Source organism: Tetrao urogallus, assembly GCF_951394365.1.
Source record: "Tetrao urogallus genome assembly, chromosome: 6".
Lineage (NCBI taxonomy): Eukaryota > Metazoa > Chordata > Aves > Galliformes > Phasianidae > Tetrao > Tetrao urogallus.
The window spans coordinates 7,937,911-7,965,656 of NC_136819.1; the positions used below are offsets into that span (position 1 = coordinate 7,937,911).

Sequence of the window (27,746 nt, forward strand, 5' to 3'; positions counted from 1 at the left end):
GAAGATGGCCGCCTCTTACTGAGCTCCCTTCCTTAAAAAATTCCAACTATCCAAAGAATGCAGTAAAGCCATGAAATATGACTGTTGTCAAATAATACCACGAGAAAAATTATAATCCACTTAGGAATTTAAAAGAACTGAGACAAATTGCCAATGGCAGAGGATGCTTGCATTTAGCTAGAGTAGAACAAAGACGAATCACCTCCACCTGTTCTATCTGCCAGTGCGTGTAATCTGTAACATCTCCTCCCCAGTTCTGCTCTTGCACACCAAGGCAATAGCCATCCCTGTATGTGAAACAGCAGTTCTGTGGGCAGCCGAGCAGGACACAGCCTAAGGGCAGCAGCTCGCTCGCTGGGGCTGAAACAAGAGGCACCAGTGCTTCACAAGTGCTGGGCCCTGTGCATCGGTCCTGGTCTGCCCTGCCTCAGAGCCTGTGGCCTGCATAGCACTGCACTACTGAAGGAGGGGGCCAGGCAGCGCAGACTGATTAGAAAGCAGTCAATGCACTGCTGTCACCTGCAGCCTGCCCTGCACAGTGCTGCTGCCTCGCTCTGTCTTCTATCTTGTACATCTGATGCTCTTTAATTTCCTGCTGATGTAAGAAAGTCACTCGCTCTACCAACAGTTCTTATTTCTACCAAAACACTGGTAAGCGCATAGTTCGTTGCCACTGCTTCTATCTTCCACCAAAGCAGACTGGGACTTGTATTCATAATGCTCTCATCCTGTCTGTAACCAGAGACTTCACCGAGTCCTGTTAGGGATTTTAACACTTTCACAACCATCCTGTGGTTGTGTGTTATGACACAATGCACAGTCTCCCCTGTTTTTTTTAGGACCTCCACCCATCAGCCTCCTGCCTGTCTCTGCTCAGGGTGCAATCAGGAATGTGCCCTAAGAGAAGTTCTTAGACAGCTTTCTAGTTGCAGAAATAGGGAGGCAGGAGCTGAGCAGGGCAGAACCCTGCTGGGGAGGCAGCGCAGCCCCCAGCCTGACACAGTACTGCTGCCCAGCACTTCCCATGCACTGCCACAAGAGTCCCAGTGTGCAGCCGGGACTTGCTGGCAAGGCAAGGTGCTCATAACTCATCTGCTTTCCTGCAGCACTGCAGACACAGCCTTCCATTCTAGCCTGCCTGATCCGAGACCCCACGGTTCCAATTCCACAAGTGCTGAGAGCTCAGATGGGAAAATTATGCCTGAATATAGGAAGCTCTCAATAAAGCTAAGTATTTGGAAAAATCGGGCTCATAACAAAACAAAGTGGACCCTCAAAATCAGAGGCCCATTCATTCTTTTGCACCTGAAGTTCTTGGTTTGTCAGATGTCAGCAAGAGTGCCCCTCAATCTCAGAGCCGACTGCACTGATACATCTGTGAAATGCAGATGGAGGAAATTATTAATTATCTTTGGAGGAGAGTGCAGATACTGCTCAGCAAGCAGGGCATGGGGCCACGCATTTCAACAACAGAATAAAACAAACTGCTGAATAGCGGCTTATCAAAGAAGGGCCGCTGCATCTACACCAAATGAAGGAGGAAAAAAAGGAGCACGTGAGCACATGACACCCGAGAACAAACATTTTATGGAGATGGAAGTGTGCTGCTCAGCACCGCACAAGGAATGACCCTTCCATCCCTTCCATTTTTTAAACTTGGATGGATTTCAGATTCAAACGACCCAAAATTCTGAATGTGCCACTCCACAACGTTCGTCCAAGCATGGCTTTGCTTCCTCTTCCTTTCACACCAATGCTTACCGGAGACTTCCTTATGGCCAAAAAGCTGAGCTGCCTTCCACACATTTTATGGGAAATAAAGAAAGGACAAACAAGGCCTTTAACGACAGATATGGTTCAAATATGGAGGGTTTCTTTTGAAAGGACCTCATTGATTTTTCATCACTTAGGTGGTTTGATTAACTTTGGTGAATTTTACTGCATCTGGCTATTGATGGTGGGCTGTTTTTACGGCCCTTTCGCAACTGCTTTCACTTTCTGTTTCTCAGGCACATTTCTCTCCGGGCTCACAAAGCCCCTTTACAACAACAGTAAAACCTGAACGAAAACATAAAGAATATTTTATTTCATCATCACTTTTCAAAATACGTTTTAAAGAAATTTGGACCTACCACCATCTGATGGTTTGGATGTGTGTGTTAATACCAGAAAGGCCCAGCAGCCATGTTCCTTCCAGGCCTAAGACAGAAAGCTGCCTGAAATGCATGCAGCAGTAAGAATCCCTGAAGAGGCAGAGAGAAGAAGGGCTTTATTCTGGGAAGTAGCACAGTATTTTCCTGGTTTGGAAGTAGGTATGAATGAACTTACGAGAAATTGGAATTATTTCCCTTTCAGTGTTGGAGTCTCTGAATGCTCTCTCTATCTGTATATCAGCCCTTTGTTTTCACACACAGTTTGTATTTTTGGGGTACGTGGGCTTTTTCAGTGTAGGCATTTGTCCTGAAATTTCAAAGAACCACTACAGTAAAAATAGAAAGCTTCCCTTAAATAAAACCTGCCCTGAAAGCAACAGGTTGCATGAATTTGTCAGCCCTGGAGAGTATACTTACATAGGGCTGGCAACAAAGAGAAGCACCCACAAGGAACACGAATGCTTGGATGTACCAGGGCGGCTCCTAAGCACTATTTAAGAATTGTGATTGAGCATAAAATGCCACAAAGGGGAAATACAGCTTGACATTTATAAACTGAATTGATTTTCATGTCAGAGGAGGAGTAATCTTACCTATCCTTAGCCTCAGAGTCAGTATTCCAAGATTTTGCAACTGTATCATCTTACGCCCTTCCAAATGGCCTTCTGCCATGCAGAACTACAGCAAGGGATGTTTATTGTTTCCTCCCTATATTTTATTCTTTTGTAAATGGAGCGATTTTGTGGCTAGGCAAGGGAAGGAAGAAGGAAGTCAGCAGCCCCCAACAAGTGACAGGGCTCTTTGGAGCACGTTTCTGACCCGTAAGAATGCCCACCTGGAATTAACCTAACTGCCTGACATCAAGGGGCTTTTGTACTTCTAAGCACCAATTGACATTGGAAGAATCCCAGAAATGCTTAATGCCCCACTCCTTGGATGAATTCTCAGTGGGTGGACCTTTTATGTCCATGCACAGCCCCACTGAAGTCCTTGGCAGTCAGCACGGGCAGACACCTGAATCCATAATCGCTATACAGGAACACAGGCTGCAAGAGGCCTCCCAGGGTCACCAAGCCCTGGCCCGAGGTCACATTTTAAGGAGGAATTGGTCTGTTTGTCCTCACCACTACCAGGCATTCTGACCAGGTTTTCAGATGAGGGAAGGAGGAACCATCATTTTTTTCTTTTTCTTTTTCTTTTTTTTCCCAACAAAACATTAGAAATTCATTTGATCAAAAGAATACTTAACTGGAGCTATACAATGATGGCAGAGTGCAGCACAGGGTGACCAGCAGCCAAGGATAACAGCCAGGCAGCATCTGCTGCATGCCCACCGCACCTTGCAGCACATGCAGAGCAGGGATAGAGAATGATCCATGCTGGAATTCATCCATGAAAAACAATAGAATTGTCTTCATGTCGTATTTTTGCAATCTTATAGCATGTGATTCTGAGTCTTTAAAAACAAGTCTGGGTACTTCCATGCTTCTGCTTCTCTCCAACCCCTCCTGCATCTACCAAATGCACTCTGCAGTAGTTATGCTTGCAAGCTGGAACAAGCACCAGTGGGCCTCCCTGCACCTCTGGAATTCCAAATAACACGGGTTTACTCTAAAAAAAGCTTCATAGCAGCTAGGAGGCTATGTCGGCTAACTGTGTTTCAGGCCCCCACCCCTTATGCACTGCCTTCCCACAGCCTACACCTACAGGAAAACTGAGAGCCCCAGTGCACCCTCAGCGCAGAACCTCCTGCAGCCCAGAAGCACTGCCGCAGGCTCTGGCAGAACTGTAACTCAGGATGCGCCAAGCTGCCATTCACCCACATGCAGTGCAGTCACGCCGCACGCTGCTCGGCTGTACCGTCTGCCAACACGCTCCAGGCACATGTGCAGTATCCCCTGTCAGAGCAGCCCGAGTGCAGCAGGGATCAGTAGGGCACACTGTGCAGCACCCAGCCACAGGTGTTTGGTTGGGCTGCCCGCAGGGATACCTGGGTGCTGCCTTCCCTGCATCAGAAACAGAAACCCCTGCCTGGCAGAGCACAGCACTCAAGCAGAGTTGTTCCAGCTGTGGCTCAGCCCGGGGCATACTGAGATTCAGGGTGACTGAGGCTGCAGCCTGCCTGTGCAGCCCACAGGGCCTGGACTGCCTGACAGCATGTGCTAGACCCTGGTTGCTCCAGGTGGCAGTGCAGCCAGTCTCAGTGAAGCCGTGCAGCAGCAACCCATCCAGCTAGAGCGGAGCCAACAGTACCTGCTGGCAGACACCGCCTTCCTCAGCATTAACTGAGCCTGGCCAAACGGGACGCTCAGCAGCCCTCCACACTGCCACATATTTAGTGTATGAATAGCTGAGATATGGCATATTTCCGTTGGGGTGTTTCTCTGCCAGGAGCATTCCTTTGTTGTAAGGTTTCTGGGCTATGTCTCCAGTCTCCATTATGCAGGGTAAACACTCCCTGGATAACACCTCTGGACAGAGCCCATAAAGGCTATGGTTTCCAGTACTTAATTACAAAGAGCAAGCGATAACTTCTCACCGCTCCAAGCTACTGTATTTTACCAGGCATCTGAACAAGAATGACCTGTCTACATCACCCATTCATGACAGTATTTGCTTTTCAGAAATTATCTCAATAAAAATTTTCAGGCTCGAGCTAAAAGAAGCTCTTTTGATTTTTTTTGTGACACAGTAGAAACCATGCTAGGCTACTCACAAATGCCTGTGGTAAATATGTAATGATTAATATCAAGGTTCATGGCTAACTGGCATAAATAAAATACTACAGCCAATCCCATAATCTACCCCCGCAGGTGCAGTACAAAGACTTATAAACCAAAACCTTCCTCAAGAAAACAAAACAAAAAAAAGAAGCCCAAACGAAAAAAAAAAACCTCAGACTGGATCCCAAGGCACGAAATCAAGCAAGACCCAATGACCACAGATTTAGAAATGTAATCTCAAAAAAAGAAAAAAAGAAGCAATGCAGACAAATGCTGCATGCTAGGAAGGCTTGAACTCAAAGGGACTATCACTGTCCCAAAAACACCCAGAGGATGACCCTAACATCAGTTTTGTAAAGGGCCATGCATAATTTCTATACAAGTCCTTGATTTTGTTTCTGCTAGGAAATAGATTAAATTGTAACTTACAGTTAGGCACTGAACTGCTGCCAAAAACATGATGCAATTTGGTACAGCTGCTAAAGTAGGTTAACAGTGAGGCACAGTGAACCATGCCTGCTCTCAGACAGGCCTCTCTCCCTTCAGCAAACAGAGAAAGAGGGCAAGAAAGAATAATGTGGTACCATCACAAAAGCAATATTACACTGAGCGGTAGTGAACACAGCAATACCAGGAGTGTATTCCCCCAGGCTTAGTCCTGGAAAGCACGCTCCGCATGGGAAGGGACTGAGGAAAGCCAAAGCTGAGCAGACATGAGGGCAACACTTACTGATTCGGGATCCCTCTGCTGTTCAAGGAAAGCTGAAAACTCCACCAGCCTGAGCTTGGTCGTACCAATCGATCGGCCCTGCCACGCAGGGACCGACGGAGCTGGAGCTGACGTAGGCTCAAATCCTAAAGAAAAGGAACCATTTTCATCAAGACGTTGATCATTCCTCAGTTTATATTTTCTGAATTAAATATAACCAGCAATCACCCAGGTAACTCTTGGTCATTTATATTCATTTTAACAAATAATGAATGAAAATAAGGACAACAGAGAAAACACGTAGGAAAAGAGGTCCCAACCCAACAAGCTAAAAATGGTACAAATAAAAGGTTGGCTCCACTGTTTGCTTGAGGTTGTAACTCACTGCAGAATTTTTGCTTAAATTATATACTGGATTTTAGAGATTTACAGAGATTTCACGCAGACTTCAAACAGACTAAAAGCTGACTCTTGCCTGGAAACAAGCAGCAAGGCTCCGAGGAGGTATTACTGCCTCAAGGAGTTAAGAGAACTGGCCTCCATTTCTGGTTCCTAATGTGCCACATGTTACAAGTAAACCACCTCTCTTTCTGCCTATTTCTTCTGCCACTCTCAATTCCTCTCTTCTATTTAGTGTATACTCTTTCCAAGGCAGGGACCGTTTCTTACTATGTATTTGCACATTGGGTCCTTGTCTTCTTTTGGAGCTTTTAGGCATCATTATATTACAGATAATAATAAATAATTACTGTAAAGAGCTGAATCATACTCTAAAAAGAAAGTTTTAAATTGATAATAAAGAGGGAATGACATGCTCTAGAGAGAGAAGGGATGTTAGCCACCATCTCTAATTCACCTCAAGAGAATGAATAAATGCTATCTTCTGCTCCTCATTGTGGAAAATTAGATGAGAAGGAAACAAAACAGTAAAGGAAGAAGAGAAAGGCTGCAGCTGGAAGGCAGAAGCTGATCCTGGGAGACACACAAGAAAGGTTAGAAAACCAGGATAACACGGTTAAGAACCAGGGAGAGGTCACAGATAGTTTGTGTCCATATCTCTTAGTGAGTTTGGGAGCTGGATCCAACCCTCAAATTTACACAAAGAGGGTTTGAGGCTTGTGAAACAGGGAATTACAACAATGACTGGTTATGTGTGAACAGGAACTCTGATGAAGCAAATGCATGAATTCTGACTGATTTAGAAAAATTAATAATCCCATTCTGAAAGAGAACAGCAGGTAAAAAAAGATTCAAAGTATTTGACAGACACAAATATGGTATAGCAGGAAGTTAGAAACAACACAAAGTATGAGGGAGTCAGAAAACCGCAGCTGGGAGTCAGAAGTGTGGTGTAGTTTGGCAAGAGAAGTGTAAAGTTAGTTGTCACCTGCAAAGAAATAGATATCTTTCCTGGTGTTAGGTGTGAAAAGGAGAATGGAAGAAGCCATGGAAAGGGCATTATCAGTATGAGCAGAGAAGTCAGAGTGTCAGAGCAAGCATTATGCATCCAACAAAGGGGTATCAGGTAGAGCTGAAGCTTCAGGAGGAGAAGAGTTACCAATAACAGACACATAGACTTATATCAAAAACAAGGCTAAACGCAAATGATTTCTGAAGAGATTTAGCCCTAATTAACAATAAATGGAGGCTTATTATTACAGCTGTTAAAATACAAACATGCATCCTACTATTCATTTTTTACAATGCATTTTGCTACAGTATGAAACACTGGCTAGAGATCATGTATCACAGCAACTCCTCACATATGTATTAACACTTGCTATCCAAAATGTAACATCAAACACGAAACTCCCAAACTCACTGATTCTCCCTCATAACAAGTACCAGGACACTGGTATTTGTTAGAGACTAGTGTTTGGTTTGGTTGCTGGGGTCATTAGAAACGGAGTAGTGGCTCTGTCCATTTCAGGACACAATCCAACCCTTTTTAGTGGAGACAAGAAACAAAAGTTACCTGAAATGGGAGCTGTGACTGATGGCTGTATAGGGTAGGCCTGCTGAACGAATGGCTTTACACTGGAATAAATAGTTACAAAAAAATCATACACCATGCCATCAACAGTAAATTCCATTAGAGTCACACACGCAGTTAATGAACTTTATTCACAAATGTATTTGACTCCTACGTAGCATATGTAGCAACCATAAAGAGGCAACAGCAAGAGAGAGAAGCATGAGAACTACATACTCCCAATGTGCTGAAGTGAGGAACTTGTCCATGCTTCTGCCCTGCCTGCTGCAACCATCCCAGCAGATGCAGATGCTTTGCCTCCCAATAAATCCAGAGGACATCGAAGTACTGGGGCACAAAGATTCCCATGGAGCTCAAGGAAATGAGGCAGGGAGAAGATGAAAAATAAGGCTGGGAGACGTTGCTCCAGAGCCACTGCAGAGATAAGGGATTGCATTTCCCATGGCTGATGAGGGATGCGATCCCTTGCAACTTTTCAAATATGAGATCACATCACTGCAAGTCTCTACCCTATAACCACTTTTCCTTCTTTTTGAAAAATGTGCAAATTATTGCAAGACTGATATCCTGTGGCAACAAAGCACCCCACACTGCAGATAGAAACATACTCAAATTTTCAGACTTACTCTTGCGAGGATCCAGGCTGCCCCGTTTGAATCATGCCAGGCCAAAACTGAAAGAAGAACAAACAGACCCACATTTGTTTTCCCTGTTGAAAGATTTGGGATATTTCTGAACAAGCACGATTCCTTTTGCAAAGACACAAGTGAAAGCATTAATCCATTCACTCAGCCTTAGATTTCTACTGAACAGTGTTAGAGAATACAGGGATTTTCGGGACTCAGCTAACAACTTACCCCAGGTGCCCCAGGAAATGTAGGACGGGGAATTCCTGGCAGGCCCAGCTTGTTGTGAATAGCAGTAGCTGAGACTATCTGAGCTGATGACATTGCTGCCATGTGCTGGAGTGCTTTGTCCTTTGCTGTCTGATCCTTTAATATGACAATTACATGGAGTCTTAAAACATTTGGCACAACAAATGATGTTAAATAACTGCAGCTACAAGCACATAAATCAAAACTTAAAAAGCCACACAGAAAATGCAAAAATAGCAAACCATGCAGGAAAAAAAAAAACCAGGACAAAGGCTAACACTCAGACTACCTGAAGGCAAAACCTCCTCTCAGACATGCATGGTAGACCTGGATTCTCACAGTCTGCTCTGCCAACATGCAAGAAGCTTGGGGAGAGCAAACTGCTGCCCACCTATTTATCTGGGTAGATTCTGCTGGTTTTAAGTGAGGACAGAGTAAGTCAGTCTGCTGCTAAGGCTCTGCTTGCCAGAGAGGGACCGCTGAGATCTGAGCTCTATCATTTAGAACTAAGAGAAATCTGCCTTTAGCATTACACTGCAAAATGAGAACGCAGAACTGCGACCGACTGTAAATGACGACAGATTTTATTTGTCTTTACATGTTTAGAGCCAGCTCAGAGTCTGTCTTACAACAAGTATTTTAAAAACTGGATCACCAAAATCCAATTAATACCAAAATACAATTTAAACTCCCAGTTGTAGTGCATCACTGGCTGACAGCGATCCCAAAGAAAACAGACAGCCATAACATTTCTGCTGTTTTCAAGCATATAGGAACAAGTTTAGGAAAAGAGTTACTGATTACTTGTGTTAAATTTGGAGTCCTAGACGCTGCCCATCAGGCACGATCACAGAACAGAAAAGGAACATCTCTTAATGCAGCGGGGTATTTTAGGACCGATAACAAAGGTAACCAACAGACTGCTGCTATCTGGAATGGTGGGGTTCCCTGTCTGGAGATACTGTATTAATATGTGCTAACATTTAGGTATGTGACTTAGGATGAAAGAACACAAGCAATATTAGGCAAGGATGTTGTTGGCCTTCAGGTTTTACTTCACAAGCAAAGTAGCACGCATGCTGGCAAGAGACGCATGCTTTTATATACAGTATACAACTTTGCACATATGCTCCCTCTAAAGCTTATATGGAGCAGTATGATAGGTGAGCAGTCCTTCCTTTGAATAGCTCCTTCAGAAACAGCACAGGCTGAGAGTACAGGAAAAGCTAGCCAAAAATTCCGCCAAGCACAGCTAAGGTACATAATACTTGGTTTAGTTAGAATACTTACCATGCTTGTTACCTGGATACAACAACAAACAGTTTATTAAAATGCTTGTGTAGAATAGCAGATTTTCAGCAAAATATGAACAAAATAGTAAGGGACAAAGGAAGAGCATTTTGCTCAACGTTAAATACCAGGTTTAAACAAACATGTCACTTTCACCAAGGGACTGATTCATTAAAAGGAAATAAAAATAACAAACTAAAAGCCCAGCAACGCTCTGGGGGTAATTTACAGCAGGTCCCCACGTGCAACAGAGGTGCAGGGGATCACTGCCCTCATCTCCCTGAGCTGGGAGAGAAGAGCCCCTGGCAGCAAAGGGGCAGGGGAGAGGCTGTAGCCAGTCCCTCACACCTGTGGCAGGACAGCACGCTGCCATCTGACCTGTCTAACCCTCAGGATCCCCACACCATAGCTCATGTGATATCTGCAGGGCAGCTTCTGTTCTCTTGTTGTATGCTACCTCAACTTGGCCACCTCACCAACTTGCAGCTTTCCCTTCTAACCACAACCATCTCACCTGAGCCCAACCCTGACCGCCCCTGACAATGCAGGAAGGTGTGAGGGGTGCAGTGGCATGAGACCTCTTACTACAGGTTCTTCCATGCCTTCCTTGTAGCAATTGCTGCATTTGGTAGTGGCCACTTTTCAGTCCTTTGATTACATGTTAGAAAGATGGAGAAAAAGCAAAATGGAGAGGTGCCAGCTCAGCACATATCCCTTGCAGGAGGACTCTTCTTGAGGAGTTTCATCCCCATGGTGACACATCTGCCAGCCCTGCTGAGCATCAAGACACAATATCTATCAATGGGAAGTTTCACCTTTTACAGGTTTAGGAACCCATGGAAGTCAGTAGACCATTTTAACTAAAAGCAAACATATCTTACATTGAAATATGGCAGAAATCAAATTCAGAATCAAAAGCAAATGCTAAGAGATTCTGAATTCTACTAGCACACAGCACTTCCAGCTCCAGGTGGTGGGCTGCACATGTATTACTAGGCGGATTACACAGGCTTCAAAAAGAAACAGAAAAACCACATTTTGAAGCTGCTTATTTGAACTGAAATATCAGCTTGCCTACGACTTTAAAAAACAAATAGACTGGGCTTTTTTCATACTGCAGCAGAGAGTGCCTGCAACCAGCAGGGAATGACTCTTTCCACCTATCACTGCAATGTGCTGCTTCTGGGATGAAACTTGATAACTGATTAATAACACACAATGGTATTACATCACAGTTTAGGCGGCAAGAGAAGTAATATGTCCAATTAAAACTGCAAGAGTAATTTAAACAGACAGATTACAGTAATTACCCAGGTTGGAATTTGGCCAGGACAAATGGGTTAACACCCCTACTCTAAACAGGAACGTTGTGGGATTTTTAATGACCGCAAAGAGTTAAGACTTGGATTTCCTATCTTGTCCAAGAAGAAGGGCTTGGTTTTACTCACGTGTGCCATTGTGTAAAGCTGGAATAAATCCTTCTGGTCAAGGACGTTTGCACTGATGTACATAAAATGAAAGTATGGCCCAGCATGCTGTAGAGTACTGTGGTGAGGTTCGTCAGGAGCTGCAGGGGGACAGCATCTGCCACCGAATCACTAAATCCCATCAGAGCTTAAGGTATTCCTTGGATAGGTCCCATCTGGCCCTGCCCTGACTTGACCCTACTTAATTTATGAGCTCCGATGGGACTGTAGAAGCCCAGGAATTACGCTGTAGTAAGTAACAGGCTGCACCCTTTCACTACTGTCTTCCCTTCTTCTTAAAAGTAGGTAATTGGAGATGTTACTGAGGTGGATTTAGAGCGCAATCAATGAAAATCTGGAATAGTTTCACCAAATCCCTAAAACATCATCACCATAACGGAGAACAGGATCTGCTTCTTGTTTGAGCTGACTGCTCTGGGCTGCAGCTGCAAACACCTTGTGTTAGGAAGGGGTAAGCTCTAAGAACCTAACGGAAGGAGACTATGCAACTTTTAATGAATCAGGCCCTTGAGTTTTACTTTTCACCCATTAGTTTTTTGGAATGCAAAAGACATAGTTAAATTAGATAAGATACTGCCCCAGTATCATCCAATTATAATTCTTAATATCCATAAAAGCCCCACGTGAAACAAGTGTTCTACATGACAAGCACAAAGGGATTTGTGCTCGACTTTCTTTTAATCCAACATAAACAGCAGAACAATTCAATCAATCAGTTCTACAGCAAGAGAAAAAAAAACAAAAACCTGTTATCCTAGAATGATAAATGGGGCTTTGCATACCACATTGTCTATGACTTTAGGGGAAAAAAAAAAACCCAACAAACAAAACTAGGACAGCATGAGGAAAATTATGCACAACAGAACACAGTATTAATTCAAGAAAGCCTAAAACCTGCACGAATATTTAAAATACAAAACTTTTGTAAGGAAAAAAATATGACATAAGAAACAACAATATGCTACAAAATGGATAGTACAGTAACACTAGCATAAAATACTATCCTAATAAGCAATTTTGCAGATGTTAATTCTGCTCAGATCTTGTATTGATTCAAATAACCTTTGCAATAATTAGCTGTAGCTCAAAAAGGATAAACAAATCACGAAAATATACAATTGTTCCGGACAAAAGATAGAGAGCACTTCAGTGTTTCTAGCCCTGATCTCCAATTTGCTTATTATTAGAGAAGACAGGAGTAAATACAAAAGCTGGCTATTTCAGCCAGGCAATAGCTAATGCCAAGAAGAGAATGCGCATTCAAAGCTGTCCCAACTTGCTGCCTAATGAGTAGCAATTAATCCATCTTATTGTATTTCAAAATGCTGAAGACTCCATTCACATCAAAGGGAATTTTTCAAGGCTTTTATCATTGTTCATTTAAAAAGTATAGAGCTATCTTTAGCATTTTATAATTGACAACAATATTTTCTTTTTATCCCTCAATGTGGAATGTAGAATAATGGATTTTACAACATGTAATATATGTGTGAATTGTAGGCATTTTAATGTTTCTTTTTGTCTCTGTCTAATTAATCTTGCTCTATGAAAAACATATCTGAAATGAAAGTCTAAGATAGATGTATGTCCTGCTGTGAAGACCTTTACTCTTTGTTTGGGCCCAACTTCCAATCTACCTTTTCTCCTGATTGATTCAGGCTCCCTGCCAGCGCAAAGGTGGGAAATGCTGCAACCTGACACTACAGACGGCTGTATTTTAGAAGGAAAAACATTATAAATTAAAAATTCTGCTGCACAAGAGGAAATGTCATGAAGAGGAGCCACCTTTCAGATCTGTCTCCAAGGACCACTTTATCTCAACCTTTCTTTCCTCTTTCATGAGACGAAATTTCGCTAACCTCAGGAAGATTTTAATAACCTCAGAAAATTAAGATAAAATCCCTAAAACAGGATTGTTTTTCTGTTGGAAAAGAAATTCAAATGTGTAACATCACTAGAAGGGCCAGCAGGGCATTCTCATTTGGTGGTCCTGAAATACAGCAATAGCACTAACAGGTAGAACTCCTTGCAGGCTAAGGATTCATCCATCTGCAGCAGCTGCTGGCATGTGTCCCCAGGGAAAAGGAACTTCATTGGACCAAGGGAACATCACAGCAAGAAGCCAAGATTTCTTGTCTTCGCCAAGCTTCAGTAATACTCTACCCAATGCCATTGACAGATACATTCAAAGTCACGTGGACAGCTCTGAAATCTTTCCATCCATATGGATTTCGCAGAAGACAGCCACAAGAAGATCTGACACGTTCAGCCACAAGGACGGTTCAAACCAATGCGAGACATAAATATCTCCTGGTCTAAAATAAACCCAGAAGGTACTTGGATAAGAAGACTTGCTGGTTACACCGTTTGTCAGTGTAAAAGATCAGGAACTGAGGTCAATGGGACAGACTGGCCAGATCCCAAAAGATCAATTAGAAATGATATTACAAAAAAAAACTGCTAGTAAAGGACATCAGCTGGGGAGTGAGGGCCTCCGTGCTATGCTCCTGCAACCCTCAACTCCCTGCTCATGATTATTTCACTTAATGCAGCACTGGCACACACAGGGAAGCACCATCTTCTTTGCAGTAACCTTCCATGTGCACAAGTGGGATGTTCATGGAGCTGGGAGGCCTGGTGGCAAGAGGAAGAAACATGGGAGACATAAAGGGCCTCAAGTCAGAGCTGACTGAAATTATAGCTACAGACTGGCATGAAGAATCTCCGAATTTCATCCATGGAGTACTTTCCTCTCATGTTGTATGTGGCAAATCTGATATCAGGTACCTCTCTTATTTTCAGTAGTAGTTGCTCTCCTGCACATACCACCAACTGAGCATTTTAGAGTTTTACAGGGCTTTACAACTAGGAAGAGATAGCTCACTGTTAAAATAGCTGAAAGTGACCTGAGGCAGAAATGGTTTATTCCTTTGCCTATGTTCTTTCTGGCTCTTATCACGAGGAAATGCTGGCAACACTGCTTTAGGATAAATGAGAGTCCATCACCTTTCTGGGGTTCCTGATAGGGCAGTTTGAACTGCCACCAAAACAGTCCACACTGAAAACCACTTGAGAAGTACATCACTGATGTGAAATGAATGCAAGGTGAACACATTTTTTTGCATCTGCAAATGCTCTCTGTTACAAAGAGCATTGGAGAAGATGGATAGTTCAATAAAGGAATAGTAAGAGAAATGCAGGCAGTGCTGCAGAGGAGGCTGCAATTTCTCTGGTAAGGTACTGTGCAGATGTTGTGCCGTGGCACCTTATTCACTAACCAAGAGCAGAAAGAAAAAGGGAAAGGAGACGGAGAGAACCTGGCTCCTCTGTTGCTTCTGGGCACCCCTCAGGCGAGGGGTCCTGGAAGAGTCACCTGGGCTGTGCTTGGGCTCCTGCGGGAGCTAAATCTTGTGGGCAGGATGGCTACCTAGAGGTAGCAGGGCAGGAAGAACAGATGCTGACCAGCAGAGCCTGCTGGGGAAGGACTGAGGCAGATTCTGTCGTTAGTGATATCTGGAGAGTATTCTAAGTGCAGGGGTTGGCAACCTTATGTCACTGGCACGCTCCCCATCCTCACGGAGCAGCTGTAGGAAGTCTTGAAGCAAATGTTTTCCACAGAGCAGCAGTGACATGGGCATGAGAGGCTCCTCACATATGGATGAATTTCTTGAAACATAATGGCAGCTTCCCTGTTCTCTGCTCAGCCCTGGAAGAGCTGCAACCCGCTGACGGGTGGGAATGAGCAGGGGGATCTGAAGGCCTCGTGAAGTACCTTGTTGCCCTGACAGATCTTCCCTTCTTCAGGCGACTCCTCAAGATGAAAAATCCCCTGGGGGCCCTATTTACTGCAAATGCCACTTAGGGCAGAGGTCTCAAATAGTACTAGATGGCATTTAGCTGCTTGTTCCTTCGGAAAGCTCTGACAAAAATCTGATAGCAGGTGCAGCAACTAAGAATATGTTTTGCTTTAGAATTGTCTTCATTTTTATGTTATTTTTAGCATTGAGAAAAGGAAATATTTTAGAAGAGCAAATCCAATATTTTTGTTAGGCTCCTAAATCTGCATTTTAGTAGCTAGGTGGGTTTCCTGCTGTTTGTAGTCTAGGTGCTCACCAGCCCTGCAAAACACCCTGAGAGCTGCTGGTGCTGAGCACCTCTTACAGTAAGGCCACCTCCTTACATAAGTAATTTTAGGCATCAAGGATTGACAATTTAAGCTTAAAATGCTACATATCTCTGTATTATTGCACCCTCGGTTAAAAAGCAGTATGTTTAGGTTGTCTTAGTTGTTCTTTACAAACCCCAACTGCTCAGCCAGTGCAGCTAAAAAGCCAGCCACCAACAGCCATACAAGCTTGCCAGCATGCTGCCCACTGCGGATGAAAAACCCAGTGCTTCTGTCAAGAAGGCCTGTTACACAGCCAGGCTGTTATTTATACGCTGCAGCTCCAGGACTGTGGTAAGCATCTGCAGCGCTCACCACTTAGCCTCGTGAAATTACTTGCTGAAACATTTCGTTTTTCAGCTAGAACAAAAACGCGATTTGTTCTCATTCGGAAAATAAAAATCAACAAAAAGGAAAAAGGATGGAAGGAAAAGATTTACAAGTTCTTTTGCTTTTCATTAAAAAGAAAAAGCGTGGAAAAAATTGCAAAACCCCCTCTTCCACTTTTAAGTAACGTGAAAGCAAAATGCATCCCAGGATCTCTGCTGGAAATCTTAAAAAAACAAGCCATCCAAGAAACCCTCATCAAACATTTCCAAGAGTTTCTTTTTAGCCTTAGAATATACTGGAGGGAAACGAGAGAAAATGGGGACACGTACGGTTCATCACGTCAGATTAAGCAAACATACTTAGTTTTCCTTGGACAGGGCTCTCACTGAGGCTCTCCAAAGATTAAATGCCAACGTTTTACTTCAAAAAAATAAAATTCCATAGAATTTTGCAAATAATATTTAGCTTCAGGTGATACTAGATTGCACTTTAGTAGTGTCTTGTAGCTAGAGCAATCTGGATAAGCTGTGCTCTCTGGCACAATCTATTTTAAGTATTCTTGATAGCATTTCAAAAGCAGAGACAAAAAACATTTGGGAACAGAAAACAATCACCCTATCTAAAAAAGAAAAAAAGAAAAAAAAAAGAAAAAAAAAGTATATCTACACAACTGTATAAAAACCTTGTGTATGTAAATACACTCGTAGCACTCAGCTGTTCAAAAATAAAACAAAAAATTAATGGATGGGTTAAAAATCAGGTTTAGGTGCTGAGCGGTTACAAAGAGTAGTTCACTTTGCATTTGGACAGTGTTAAGACAATGTTTTTAATGTGGATGCTAGTGCAGAAACCAGAGATTAAACACAAAGAGACGCAGACAGCTACCACATGCAGGAAAAGGAGGTTACAGGCATGGCAGCACCAGGAGCTCGCCCATCACCACGGGGAGGAGGAAGGGACAGGCATAGCAACCACAAGCCCAAAAGCAGAAAAGCGCATACCTTCAGCTTGGAATGAAAATCACGAGATTTCCTTCTGGCAAGAACCTGAATGTGACTAGACACCTGCAGGGTAGGGGAAGGGAGGAAACAAAGGAAAAGCCTGTAACCATGGAGATGAAAAGCCCCCTACAACTGGGCAAGCCAAACGTACCTTAATGGCGGCTTGAATTTCTCGAACTTTCTTTCTTGCTAAGACCTGTATGTGACTAGACACCTACATTGTTCAGGTTTATAGGAACAAAAAAGAAAAAAGAAAAAAAAAACAAACAAACAAACAAAAGAAAAACAAAAAGCAAATCAAATTTAAAATATCTATTTTTCTCTTTTTTAAAAAAAAAAGAAAAAAAAAATTCCAAGGGAATTGAGTTATTTGCATCTTCAGTAAGCTCTGTTGTTAAAGATACCACATTCCCAGACAGATACCCAGCTCTTACAATAACTTAACAATACTGGTCATCACTGCAGTGACTTGATTAAGGAAAAAAGACGTGCAGCCTACTGGGTTGTGCACTCAGCTACAAGACAGAGGACACAGCCTGCAGCTGGTTGCAGCCCGCATGCTTTGGGACAGACCCCATCCACAGGTGGGTCCCACATTCTGCAGCACGCAGCCCACAGGACTTCCACCTCTCAACCAGGGCTGCAGATGCCCACCCTGACCCCTGGGCACTAGGCTGAAGACATAACGATGGCGAGAAGTTGCATCCATTCGTTCGTATTGTGTTCTGCAGCTCCAGCAAGGAGCTTCAGGCTGTTTCGGCCCCACTGCTGTGTTTTGGCCCCACTGAAATGTTTCAAGTTCTGGAACAAATGGTAAAATATTGGCACAATGCAGTCCCAGAAACCACTCTGCCTGTCTCTGCAATCTCAGCATCAAATCTGCCCACAAAATGTTCATGTAACTAGAGACAAGTAACTGGGCATCAGCTCGAGTAATGACTAGGTTTGGTCTGTTATTACATTTTGCATTTTGGTGAGAAATGTGTGTAATCCCTGCCCTGCACCAGACCATTTCATAGCCCAGTTGTTGCCTGTGCAGTGAAGGGTCGGGATCCTGACTCACATTCCTATTTATTCTGCCACTTGTTGATATCCATGATATCGATGCCGACCAGCATTGCTTGGTACTGCTCAGCACCCCCCAGACCTCTATGTGAAGGTTTAAAAACTGCAGTGATGGGAAAAACTGCTAAAGAAAAATCTTTAGTCTGATTTGATCGAGGGCATACCATACCAGGTGTTGTACGGTTTTCCTGAGTTAGTTAAAATTCCTGACTGGGAAAGAACACAAGCAAAAGAAAAGGAGAAACAAAGTTTCATTTCCTCCCTCTGTAAGATTATTCCATGACAATAGCAACAACAACAACAAAACAACAACAACAACAAAAAGCAAGCCTGATTTTTTAGTGGAGAAGCAAATAACAATGCATAAGTGAGCGCAGCCCCTGAAGGCCACCTTCAGAGAGCTCTTCAGGAAGCAGCTCGGGAACCAGACTGCAGTAATTTAGCGTTATACTTTTGCTTACTAAGCAATTTTGTGGTCAAACACGTAGACCAAGTTTTGACACGTGTTCACTTGTTTTGCTTTCAGCAGGATATTAGTGGTGTTAAAGGTTATACAGGAAGCACAACTGTAACATTCAATTGTTCAGTTGAAACTCGGAACTAATGACAAAGCCTTCTAGACATCAAAACTGATTAATGAAATATTACAGAGGGACGCACAAGAACAGAGGCCATGTGCAAGCCATCACAGCCCTCTTGGTTTTACCGCAGCTCTGCCAGCACACGCTGGACATGGATCCAGCCCAGTCTGCATTTGAAATCCCGATGCCATTTTAAGATCCCCACTGTAGCTCCCAACTGGGGGAGTCTACATGTGCATAACACAGGGCAGAGCTTGGGCCTTTGCCTTTTGTTCGCAGATTTCTTTGCCAATCTTTTGTTTGCTCCTTTTCTCCATGCACTGCAGTTTCTCTCCTTTCTCATAGCTTTTTTCATCTCTCATACATATGCTTTCTCCCCAGTTGACAAAGACCACCACCCAGGGCAAAATATCACCCACTTCAAAATGCTTTAAGCACGAGGTTTGGCAGCAGGCCATCTTTATGTGTTCTGACTCAGTGTCACCTTTCTCTGCTTTACAAAACACGCATAGCATGCAAGTGTATGAGATGCTGCCTTCTCCTTTGCCACACACGTGGAGGGGAATCTCAAACTTAACATTAGGGAAAACAAATGGACTCTGCAATTGGCAAAGCATTTTGAAACAGTGCAAGGGCTCAAGAACCACCACACAAACCATACAGATCGTGTGCCTTCTGTAAGGCTGCTGAACCCCATGGATATTATAAATCAAAGGATTTAGTCATATGTTATTAACTTAATGGTTATGCAATAATTGTCTAAAAAAGACTCAAGACTGGCTCAAGGTATATTCTGAGTCGTTGATGAATGAAATCTTGCCATGGTCACAGACTAGGAGCCTGAAGGCTCTGTGAGGAATTTTTATTATTATTATTTCATCCTGTAGCAAGCACTGCCCACGAGCTGAAAGCATGATTAGCATCAGTCTCACTAGATAATTTTTATTCATTCACCTCTCATATCCAATAATCACAACCTTTATTATATTGGTGAATTGGCTGGACATTCAGAAATTATTATTGGTTATTCACCGTCTCAAAATAATCATTTCATTCTGTAATTATCCTTATGTAGAAAACAGGAACAATGCTATATGCTTCTGCTTTGACTTTTTGAGTTTTTTTTTCCCCAAATACAGGGGATAATAATCTCATACACACGTAGACCAACAGAAAATGCACCTCCAGCTTTCACTGAGATGATGCACATTAAAAAAATCTGGAATTTAAAATATTTTTCCTAAAAAGTGTGAATTAGGTTGTGAAGTCAGTGAAGTCGATACACCATCTTGTCAGAGCTGAAGCACAGACAACCACCGCAGCCAAAAACACCATGTTTTGTTATTCACCGAAACGCATACTTCCCCACTGGGTTATTTTACCTGCTTCCTGGTCCGTGTCTTCCCTGTTCTAAGTTTGATGTATCTGGCTATCAATTCATTCCTACCTGAAACAAAGAAAAATGAATGGTAAGGGACAAGCAGCAACACATCCATAAACACAATCAAAATATGACACTGAAACATATGAGCTGCATGTATATGAGACCGACCTTTTCTTGTACCTACTCTGCTTTCACTTTGCAAACTATTCATCAATCAATATCAACAGTATTTCTCTTCCATCTCCTGTATATGTCCTACCATCAGCACACAGAGGCTATCTTGGTTTTCCAATTAAGACCTGGAACTGTAGGCAGGTAGAGTGGCAGCACTATGGCCACTGACCAGGATGGTCTCGGGCTAGGGACATCTGTCCCAAGGGCTGACACAAGGTCTAGCCTCTCCCTGTTTATCTTCCAACTACACCGGGTGGTGTTTGCCACCCAGGCCTACCTGGGTCTTGTGAAGACCACTTACCACTCAACCCAAAGCACTGATCAGCCTGATAGTACGGTTTTGTGTTGGCATTTTCTCCAGCTTCTTCAAGGAGGAGAGCAAAATCTTCTGTTGGGAAGCATTCTGCCTCTTCCACTGACTGAAATCACTGTCTCACCATGTTGTAAATTACATCCTTAATGCCATGCACAAGAGTGGTAACCCTGCGGCGCAGAAGTTCCTGCTGCAGCGTGGCTGATCAACACGGTGGTTTGTTATTTAGAGCTCTGTTTCCCTTGGAAATATAGAGTATTTCCAAGTGTCTAAAATGGCTATTTGACTCTTCTTCAGTCACACACTGCGCTACTTAATACGAACTAATATTTTCTTTCCAAATAATTTCCTTCCTAAATATTGCTGACATGGATGATAACAAAGTTCTGTGTGGTGTCCTGTTTATTTTCACTGCATATTATGTTACTTCTTCATGAGTTGTAACAACTTAAATATACATGTTTAACAAGTCCTAAGTTATGGAGCTATTTGCATTCAGCACAGGGGAAAAGCCCAAGTGCAGAAAATGAGAAAACTGACTTAGCAGTGAGCTGAAAATGGGAAGGCTAAGAAAATAACCTGTCGCCCACCAAATTGTTTTAAAGTGGATGAGTACACAGCTGGGGAGTGTAGAAAGAAGAGAAATGGAGCTGCTCTACCTTTCATTAGCATTAAATGGAAAAGCTTTTTGGAGCTTTTTTTGAAGATGGAGAAGTTTACAGTCTGGGAAAAAAAAAAAACAAGGGAGAGATCAAGATCCTGAGGCCATGGCAACAAGGAAAAGAAAATGGCCTACGATGATAGCAGGTAATACTAAACAGGCTAAACAGGGCAACAATACTAAACAGGGCAAGAGTCTTCCAATACTTTTCGCTTCTGCTCTGTCCCTTTAACAAGCACTGCTTGAGCAGACAAAAATGAACAGAAAAACAGGAGGACACACTCGACTGCCTGCAGCTGGGAAGCCCAAAGGGGCAGCAGCCTGTAAGCCCAGCAGCAGCCCTTCTGAGACGCAGACGAACTGTGGTCACAGCACGGCTCACTCCAGACAACTAAGTCCATTCCAGCAGCCCTGTGCAGCCCTCAGCTGCAGCTGAGGCAGGAAGAGTTAAACCTTCTCATGGCTTCACAGTATTCTCCCCAGTCAAGAGAGCTAAAAAACTGTTTTTAAAAGAAAGCTCAGATTCCCAGGCAGCCACTTGACACAAAAAGCAGCTATATAAAAAAACACTGAGCACTGAAAGTCTAGACTGCATTACTCAAATTATCAGTAAGTGCCGTCCCCACTTAGGCCCCAGGTCCATCCATGAAGCTCTTCGGCTGGAATCAGGAGGGGGCTGGCCAGCCCCGCTCCAGCCCAGCAGGGAGAAGAATGACAAGATTGTGGCTTTCCCTTAAGGTGAGATCCAGCTGGAGTCCAGCTCAAGAAGAGTCAATACAAGGTGGAACAGCATGACAAAGGGAGCTCTACAAGGAACTGTGCAAAGTGATCAAGGCAACAGCCTTATTTTTCCTTTACAGCTACATTTTCAACATGGAAATATGCACCTTGCTCAGCCAGAGCAGGGGATATTCAAAAGCTTTATGAAGCTCAGTACATATCTTTTGCCTAACCAGAATGATCTGAAAAGATGTGGAATCTGTTTTGGACTCCCAAAATACCATAAACACAAACATAAGCACTGCTTGACATACACAAGATAGGTGCCCTGAGTCAAAGCTTACAGCCTTTGTGTTATCTACCAAACACTGCTGCTCTTCTTTACCAGCTGCGATGGATCCTAACAGAAAAGACCTTACCTCCTGACCCATCAAGGCCAGAAGAGGATTTTAAGGAGAGGAAGGACAAATAACCCTAAAAACACTCTTTCCTCTTCTTGGGAATGAGAAGAGTTTGAAATAAAAGGCTCAAAAACTTCTTTAACTGGCCACTAAAAACATTAGGGTGAAAAATGTCAGTTAATAAACAGATCTGTTTTTCTCTAAGAAGGGCTCAGCTGTGGAAATACTTTCCATACACACCCTCTCGATCTCTCCCTGTCACATATATATACGGGAAATTGCCTAGTAGAAGAGGAGAGGTCAGGTTTATGAACTGTAAATGTTCAGCTCCTTCTCCTTGTCATCTGCTATGACAGTCTCCTGCTATGAATGATTTGGTTCAGGTATGAAAGCGAGGTGTGGGGAAGTGATCAGTCAGATAAGATATCTTCACTGCTCAGCAGTCCTTTCCAGGGACCTCCAAAGGGTTGGGAGAGGACAACATGAAACATTTTATATGGGCTTTTCTGAATGTTTGTTTTGCTTTTAAAGTCACTCTTTACCCGTCATGCCCTTCTGTAACATCAGTGCAATTGCAAAATGTGTTTCTCCCTGCACTGACACGGGGGAAGATGCATTTTACGCAACACAACATCTTTCTCAGTCGTGGCCGGAAAGACAAAAGGGTTCTGCTGGCTAACAGCCCCACCTGGGCTCCCAGGCTTCCTTTGCCTGCTCTGAGGAGCATCACCCCAAACGAAGGAGAGGACAGCAATCCCAGACACCTCACAAGCAGCGAGTGAGGAGGACTGACATTTCTGCTCTTCTCCTCCTAAATAAGTAGGAGCAGCTGCTGAGAGGGGAGGCTCCCACCCACCCCCCCGGGAGGCAGTTGTTACTCTAACAGAGGGTCCTTGTCCGGGGAAACCTCCCCCGCTACCATTATTTCCAAAAGCAGCCTTAAGAGGCTTAGCATCAGCCCCCATACAGGTCTCTGTGAGGCTTCTGGGTGCCACCCTTGGTGCACCCTTTGGTGGCAAAATGGGCACCCCATAGGCAGCTCTGCAGGGCCTTGAGTGGGTTGTGGAGGTGGCCCAGGCACGACGGGTGCTGGCTGCAGGTGTTCCTGCTCAATCCTGTGGCATCACGGCGTATGGGGCAGGCAGCTGGCTTTATTTAGAACATGAATAACACAAATCAAGCTCCTGCCCCCAGATCCCGGTAACAGGCACCATCCAAATGTGATAAAAATAGACAAGTATGGGAAATTTAGTTGGTTAGCCATTGGAAAATGAACAGCTGATTTCCACACTCAGCAAAAATTGTAAGCAATGACCATGTAGCAACACCTATTTTTAAATTTTTTTTCAAATAACAGCATACTATGATTTTCACAAGTTCTTCAAGACTGTGGCTTGACACAGGTATTTCATATACTTAGCACACAGCCTGGACACAGACCTATGTGCTCGACTTCACTTAAAACAAACATTCCACTTTCTATGTCATGTTCGTGGCCATATTTCCAACATGGCAAAGCTCTGTCAGGATCTGGGCTCCATCAGGAGCCTCCAGCATGCTCCCAGGCCTCGGGCAGAGCCCATGTGTGTGCTGCCAGCAGCACCGCATCCCTTTGTCTGTGCTGCTCACACACGAGCCAGCATGAGCCGGACTAAAGGCCCAGCCAACACGGGGGTCTGCACACAGACATGGGGGTGCAGGCTGGTTGGGGTGAAGGTTTTCCTCCAGTGGAAGGCAGCTGTGGGATCCAAGGCAGCTGAGCTTTCCTGCTGCCTTTTGCCAGCAAGAACTCCCAACTTTGGGAGAGCTTGCCTAAAATTGGCTGGTGCCGCTTTCTGAAGACGCTCGAAAGCTAAATTGGCTAACAAAAAACCTCTTGTAGATAAAAGAGCTCAGTAAGTCAACAACTGGCTAAGCAGTTTAAACCCCTAAGTAAGGCATCCTCTATTTAAACGTTATAGGCAAATCTAATTTAAGCTTTTAAAAATATTATGGGCAGGTGTTTAAGTTGCCCGCACCCTGGGTTTGGGGGGCTGGAGGGGGCTGGGCGGTGCTTCCAGGCAGGCAGCATTTTGTTCAGACAAGCTTTCTGTACGGGGCCACGTGACGCAGGCCAAATAAACAGCATCTGGGGATTTTCAATTACAGACCTTCACCCAGCATGCCTGCACTGTAATCTCTACCAGATGAGGCTCAGGCCTCACTATTTTCAATAATTCACACACTGTGTACACATAACATGACAATAAGGGCATTCATGCAACCGCCTGATTCGCACATCAAAGCTCCCAAATGGCCAGCTGTAAGCATGCTTACTGCTGAATAATTCATTCTTTTCACAGGCTTGAAAAAACGCTCAGCGGGAGTTGGCAAGCTTGTGTTCTTTCCTGTGTGGTATGCTAAACTCAAATTTTGAAAGAGGTACAGCCCCACTAAAAAGAGTCAGGGATCCAACTATTTAAATGTGCATTTGTGAGCTCTTGGATGGCTCCTTCAAATAAAAAAAAAAAAAAGCAAAGTGGGAAAAAAAACCCAAACCCATCATCTAAATGAGCAACATTTCCAAGTGGGCAGAGGAGATAAGATGAAATAGCCTGCATGCTTGCTGGGGCAGGTGTTTAATAAAAATAAAACGATTAAACTGTTTTCCTGACAGTCAGATTTGTTGTACACATATTACTCCTCACCGAGTACCCCACATACACCAGATGCATCACAGTCAACAAGTTCGGCAAACTTGAAATTTCCACACACACAGCATAAATTTCCTACTCTACAACAAAGAGGGTTTTAGTCAAGACTAACACGTAAGAAAAAGGCAAACACAGACCCAGCTCTGCTGTTCCTGTAGCTCCTTTTCGGTGTTCTTACAGCACCGGGCTGAATACTAATTTCTAGATGATATTTTAACAACCTACATTTGCAGTGGGGACTCTGAACATTCAGCTTGCAACCTGTGAGCCTTCCAAATGTTGAAAATACTTTGGCTTTATGCAACGGACTCGTCATTTCCTTAAGACAGACAAAAAAGAGAGAGAGAAAAAAAGTGTCCGCTTCATAATATCAGGTTTTCTTGACTGTCAATCAATGCCAGAACCAGCAGGATCAACTAGTCGTGACCTCTCCTTACAGCAAACACATGCTGCTCACCAGCTGTGGACTGTGTTTTTTACACCCTTTTCTCTATCATTCAGAAGGCTTCCTCCTAATCACAATAATCCCAAAAGTGCTAAAACATATCAATCGTCCTTTAAGCCTGGCCTACAAAAGGCCAGCCGTCCTGCCTTTATGGGCTTGTCCAACAGCAGCTGATACTTCATTCAACTACAAATCCAATTTAGCAGTTACAAGAGGTTTAGCATCACTGGAAAAATATTGGTGTTGATCCTGCGCTCTTAAGTCAGCAAATATTCTTTTGCCATATTGTTCAGCTTTTTCTGCCATATTTCCACTTCTGCTGGATTTCCCTGAATGACTTCAACAACAGCTTTTAACCTCCGAACTGGTAATATTTACAGTTAATCAAACAGCTATTTTTAAAATATGTTTACTACAATTACAAAAACATAAGCCTATTTCTATTCCAACCGTTACAATACTAAAAAACAAAAAACAACAAAAAAAAAAACAACACAGAAAAACCAACACAACAAACGCAACTTAGCCAACAACTCTAAAAAGAAACACAGTCATTTCATGCAAAACCATAGAGAACATTTATGCAGGAGTTAGGCAGGATGTTATTTATTACAGCCCTTTGGGCAAGTTCATGGCAATTCTTTCACTTATGTATTTTTAATTGCCAAATGAGCCCATGCAAATGCTTCCTTCATTCTCCTCTTCTGCTTTTTTCCCCAACTTTAAGCATCAGTGTAAGCACATGTGATGCCTTAAGGTAAAGATGAGACACTTCACTTAGAGAATTTACCGTTCACCAGCCCCAGATGTGTCAGGCCACTGTTTGGGCAGCCTTTAGTAAATGTAAGGCAGGAAACAACTCTGCTGGCCCCCAGGAGAGAACGGGTACTGCTTTTCCCTTGCTGTGCAACAAAACCATTGGCCCTAAACCTGCATCAAGCACTGGTTTTCTACCTCTCTGTATGTGCACTTGCTGGAGGACACAGAATGGGCCCAGGGACAAAGCAAAATAACCAAGCATCTGATATCTTCCAGAGCTCATTGCTTAACTCCTGCACCCAGACCTTCCCAAATCAAGGCTCTGGATTTAGGTAGGGACCATGCAGAAAAGCCTTCATCCCAGGACTGGACTGGCATGAGAGAAAGACCTTGGGTCCCTAAAAGGGTTCCGAGGGCTGCCTGATGGTGTGTGCACAGAGACACACGTTTCATATTACAGTAAGCCACTTCAGTATTACTATACACAAATTAACTGTTTGCACAGTGTACTGTTACCAGGTTGCCCAAGAGGATGGAGGAAAATGAAGATGCAAGAAATAAAATAACTGAAACAATCCTTTTGGATGCTAATGAGCTAACCACTGCAATTACTCGTTAAAGTTATATCACGATACTTCCAAATAAAATAACTCTTTTGTACTGCATTAAAAACAACGAAGAGATTCCAGATTGAAGCAACACCACAACTTAATTTATACAGCAAAAGGGAAATGACCTCGTGGTAGCATGGAATGACATTCTCATCATGTCAAGTCCTAACCTTCTGGTTTCATTCCAGCCTCAGTTTTAAACAAAACAACAAAGGCAGCCCATCTACACATCTGGTTTAGAAATCTTCACTGACACTAATGCAATGCATTGGATTCCGTTTGGAAGGTTTTCACACTGGGAAATATTCCATATAAGCTATGTTTATTAATTTTCTTCTGAGTTTTTCAAAACACGGGCAGAACATATTTCAAAGAGAAAGAAGAGTGATCCAGAGATCTCTCTGAATATTCATTAATTAAGATTTTGTCAGTGTCAGTTGTCTCAACAAAAGAAGGTTTTATAATTCACTCTAAGCCGTGTTTAATTAAAATTTAAATGTTATAAAAACACATGGAAATTTTCGCTCTCTCACAATTAAATTATTTTCTACTTACTATAAACTGTATTTTACTGCAATCAAAAACGCATTTCAAAACAAACAGCTATTTTAGGTTTCAGAATACACAAAGAAATCCCCATAGGAAAAAAATCCCCAAACTTGACCTTTGCCATCTATCTGGATAAGCTACAGATGTAGTGGATTATATAAAAAACCCTATGTCCTTAATCTGACATGTTTTTTTTTTAATTATTTCCCCTGCTATGATAGGAACTCTCAGTAACCTATCTGCAAAGACCCTGCACGACTTCCACACACAGATGGAACCACTGCCCTGTTTTGCATGGTAGCTGCAGTTCTGCAGTGACACGAGAAGTTTAGACACAAGGCTGTGCCCAGCACAACCCACCGAAACCGGCCGGGAATCCTTCAAACACACAGACAGTGGGGCTGGCTGACCTGTCATGCATGATGGATGAGTTAAGGGGATTAAAACCACTATTTGCATCAGAATAGATAAAAATTAGCAAAATAGAATTTCTCAGTAGGTGGCTTCATTTCTGTTTGTACTTAGGCAAAATGAAGTTCACTTTTGAAGGAATTACAGTTGTTTAAGCAATGCTCATTTGCAGAGGAGAAATTCTGTCTGCCTGTTTGCTTTCTACTGTTTATTTTTTAAGGAAATACTTTTAACTGTGACTAAATAGCATCTT

The 27,746-nt window shown here is 43.2% G+C and overlaps 1 protein-coding gene across 2 annotated transcripts in view; it reads right to left on the reverse strand.

Moving 5' to 3' along the window:
* The window catches only part of TEAD1 (TEA domain transcription factor 1), a gene marked incomplete at both ends in the record, with an annotated part of 86,420 nt that overhangs the window by 17,532 nt on the left and 41,142 nt on the right, over positions 1-27,746 (reverse strand). Inside the window, 7 exons of one of the 2 annotated variants that reach the window (XM_079536803.1) lie at positions 5,607-5,731; positions 7,561-7,622; positions 8,205-8,251; positions 8,436-8,570; positions 9,744-9,755; positions 16,727-16,789; positions 19,755-19,815. In XM_079536803.1, the coding sequence (XP_079392929.1) occupies positions 5,607-5,731; positions 7,561-7,622; positions 8,205-8,251; positions 8,436-8,570; positions 9,744-9,755; positions 16,727-16,789; positions 19,755-19,815 (505 nt within the window). The remainder of the gene's footprint in view (positions 1-5,606; positions 5,732-7,560; positions 7,623-8,204; positions 8,252-8,435; positions 8,571-9,743; positions 9,756-16,726; positions 16,790-19,754; positions 19,816-27,746) is intronic. The other variant, XM_079536804.1, reaches the window with a different exon arrangement.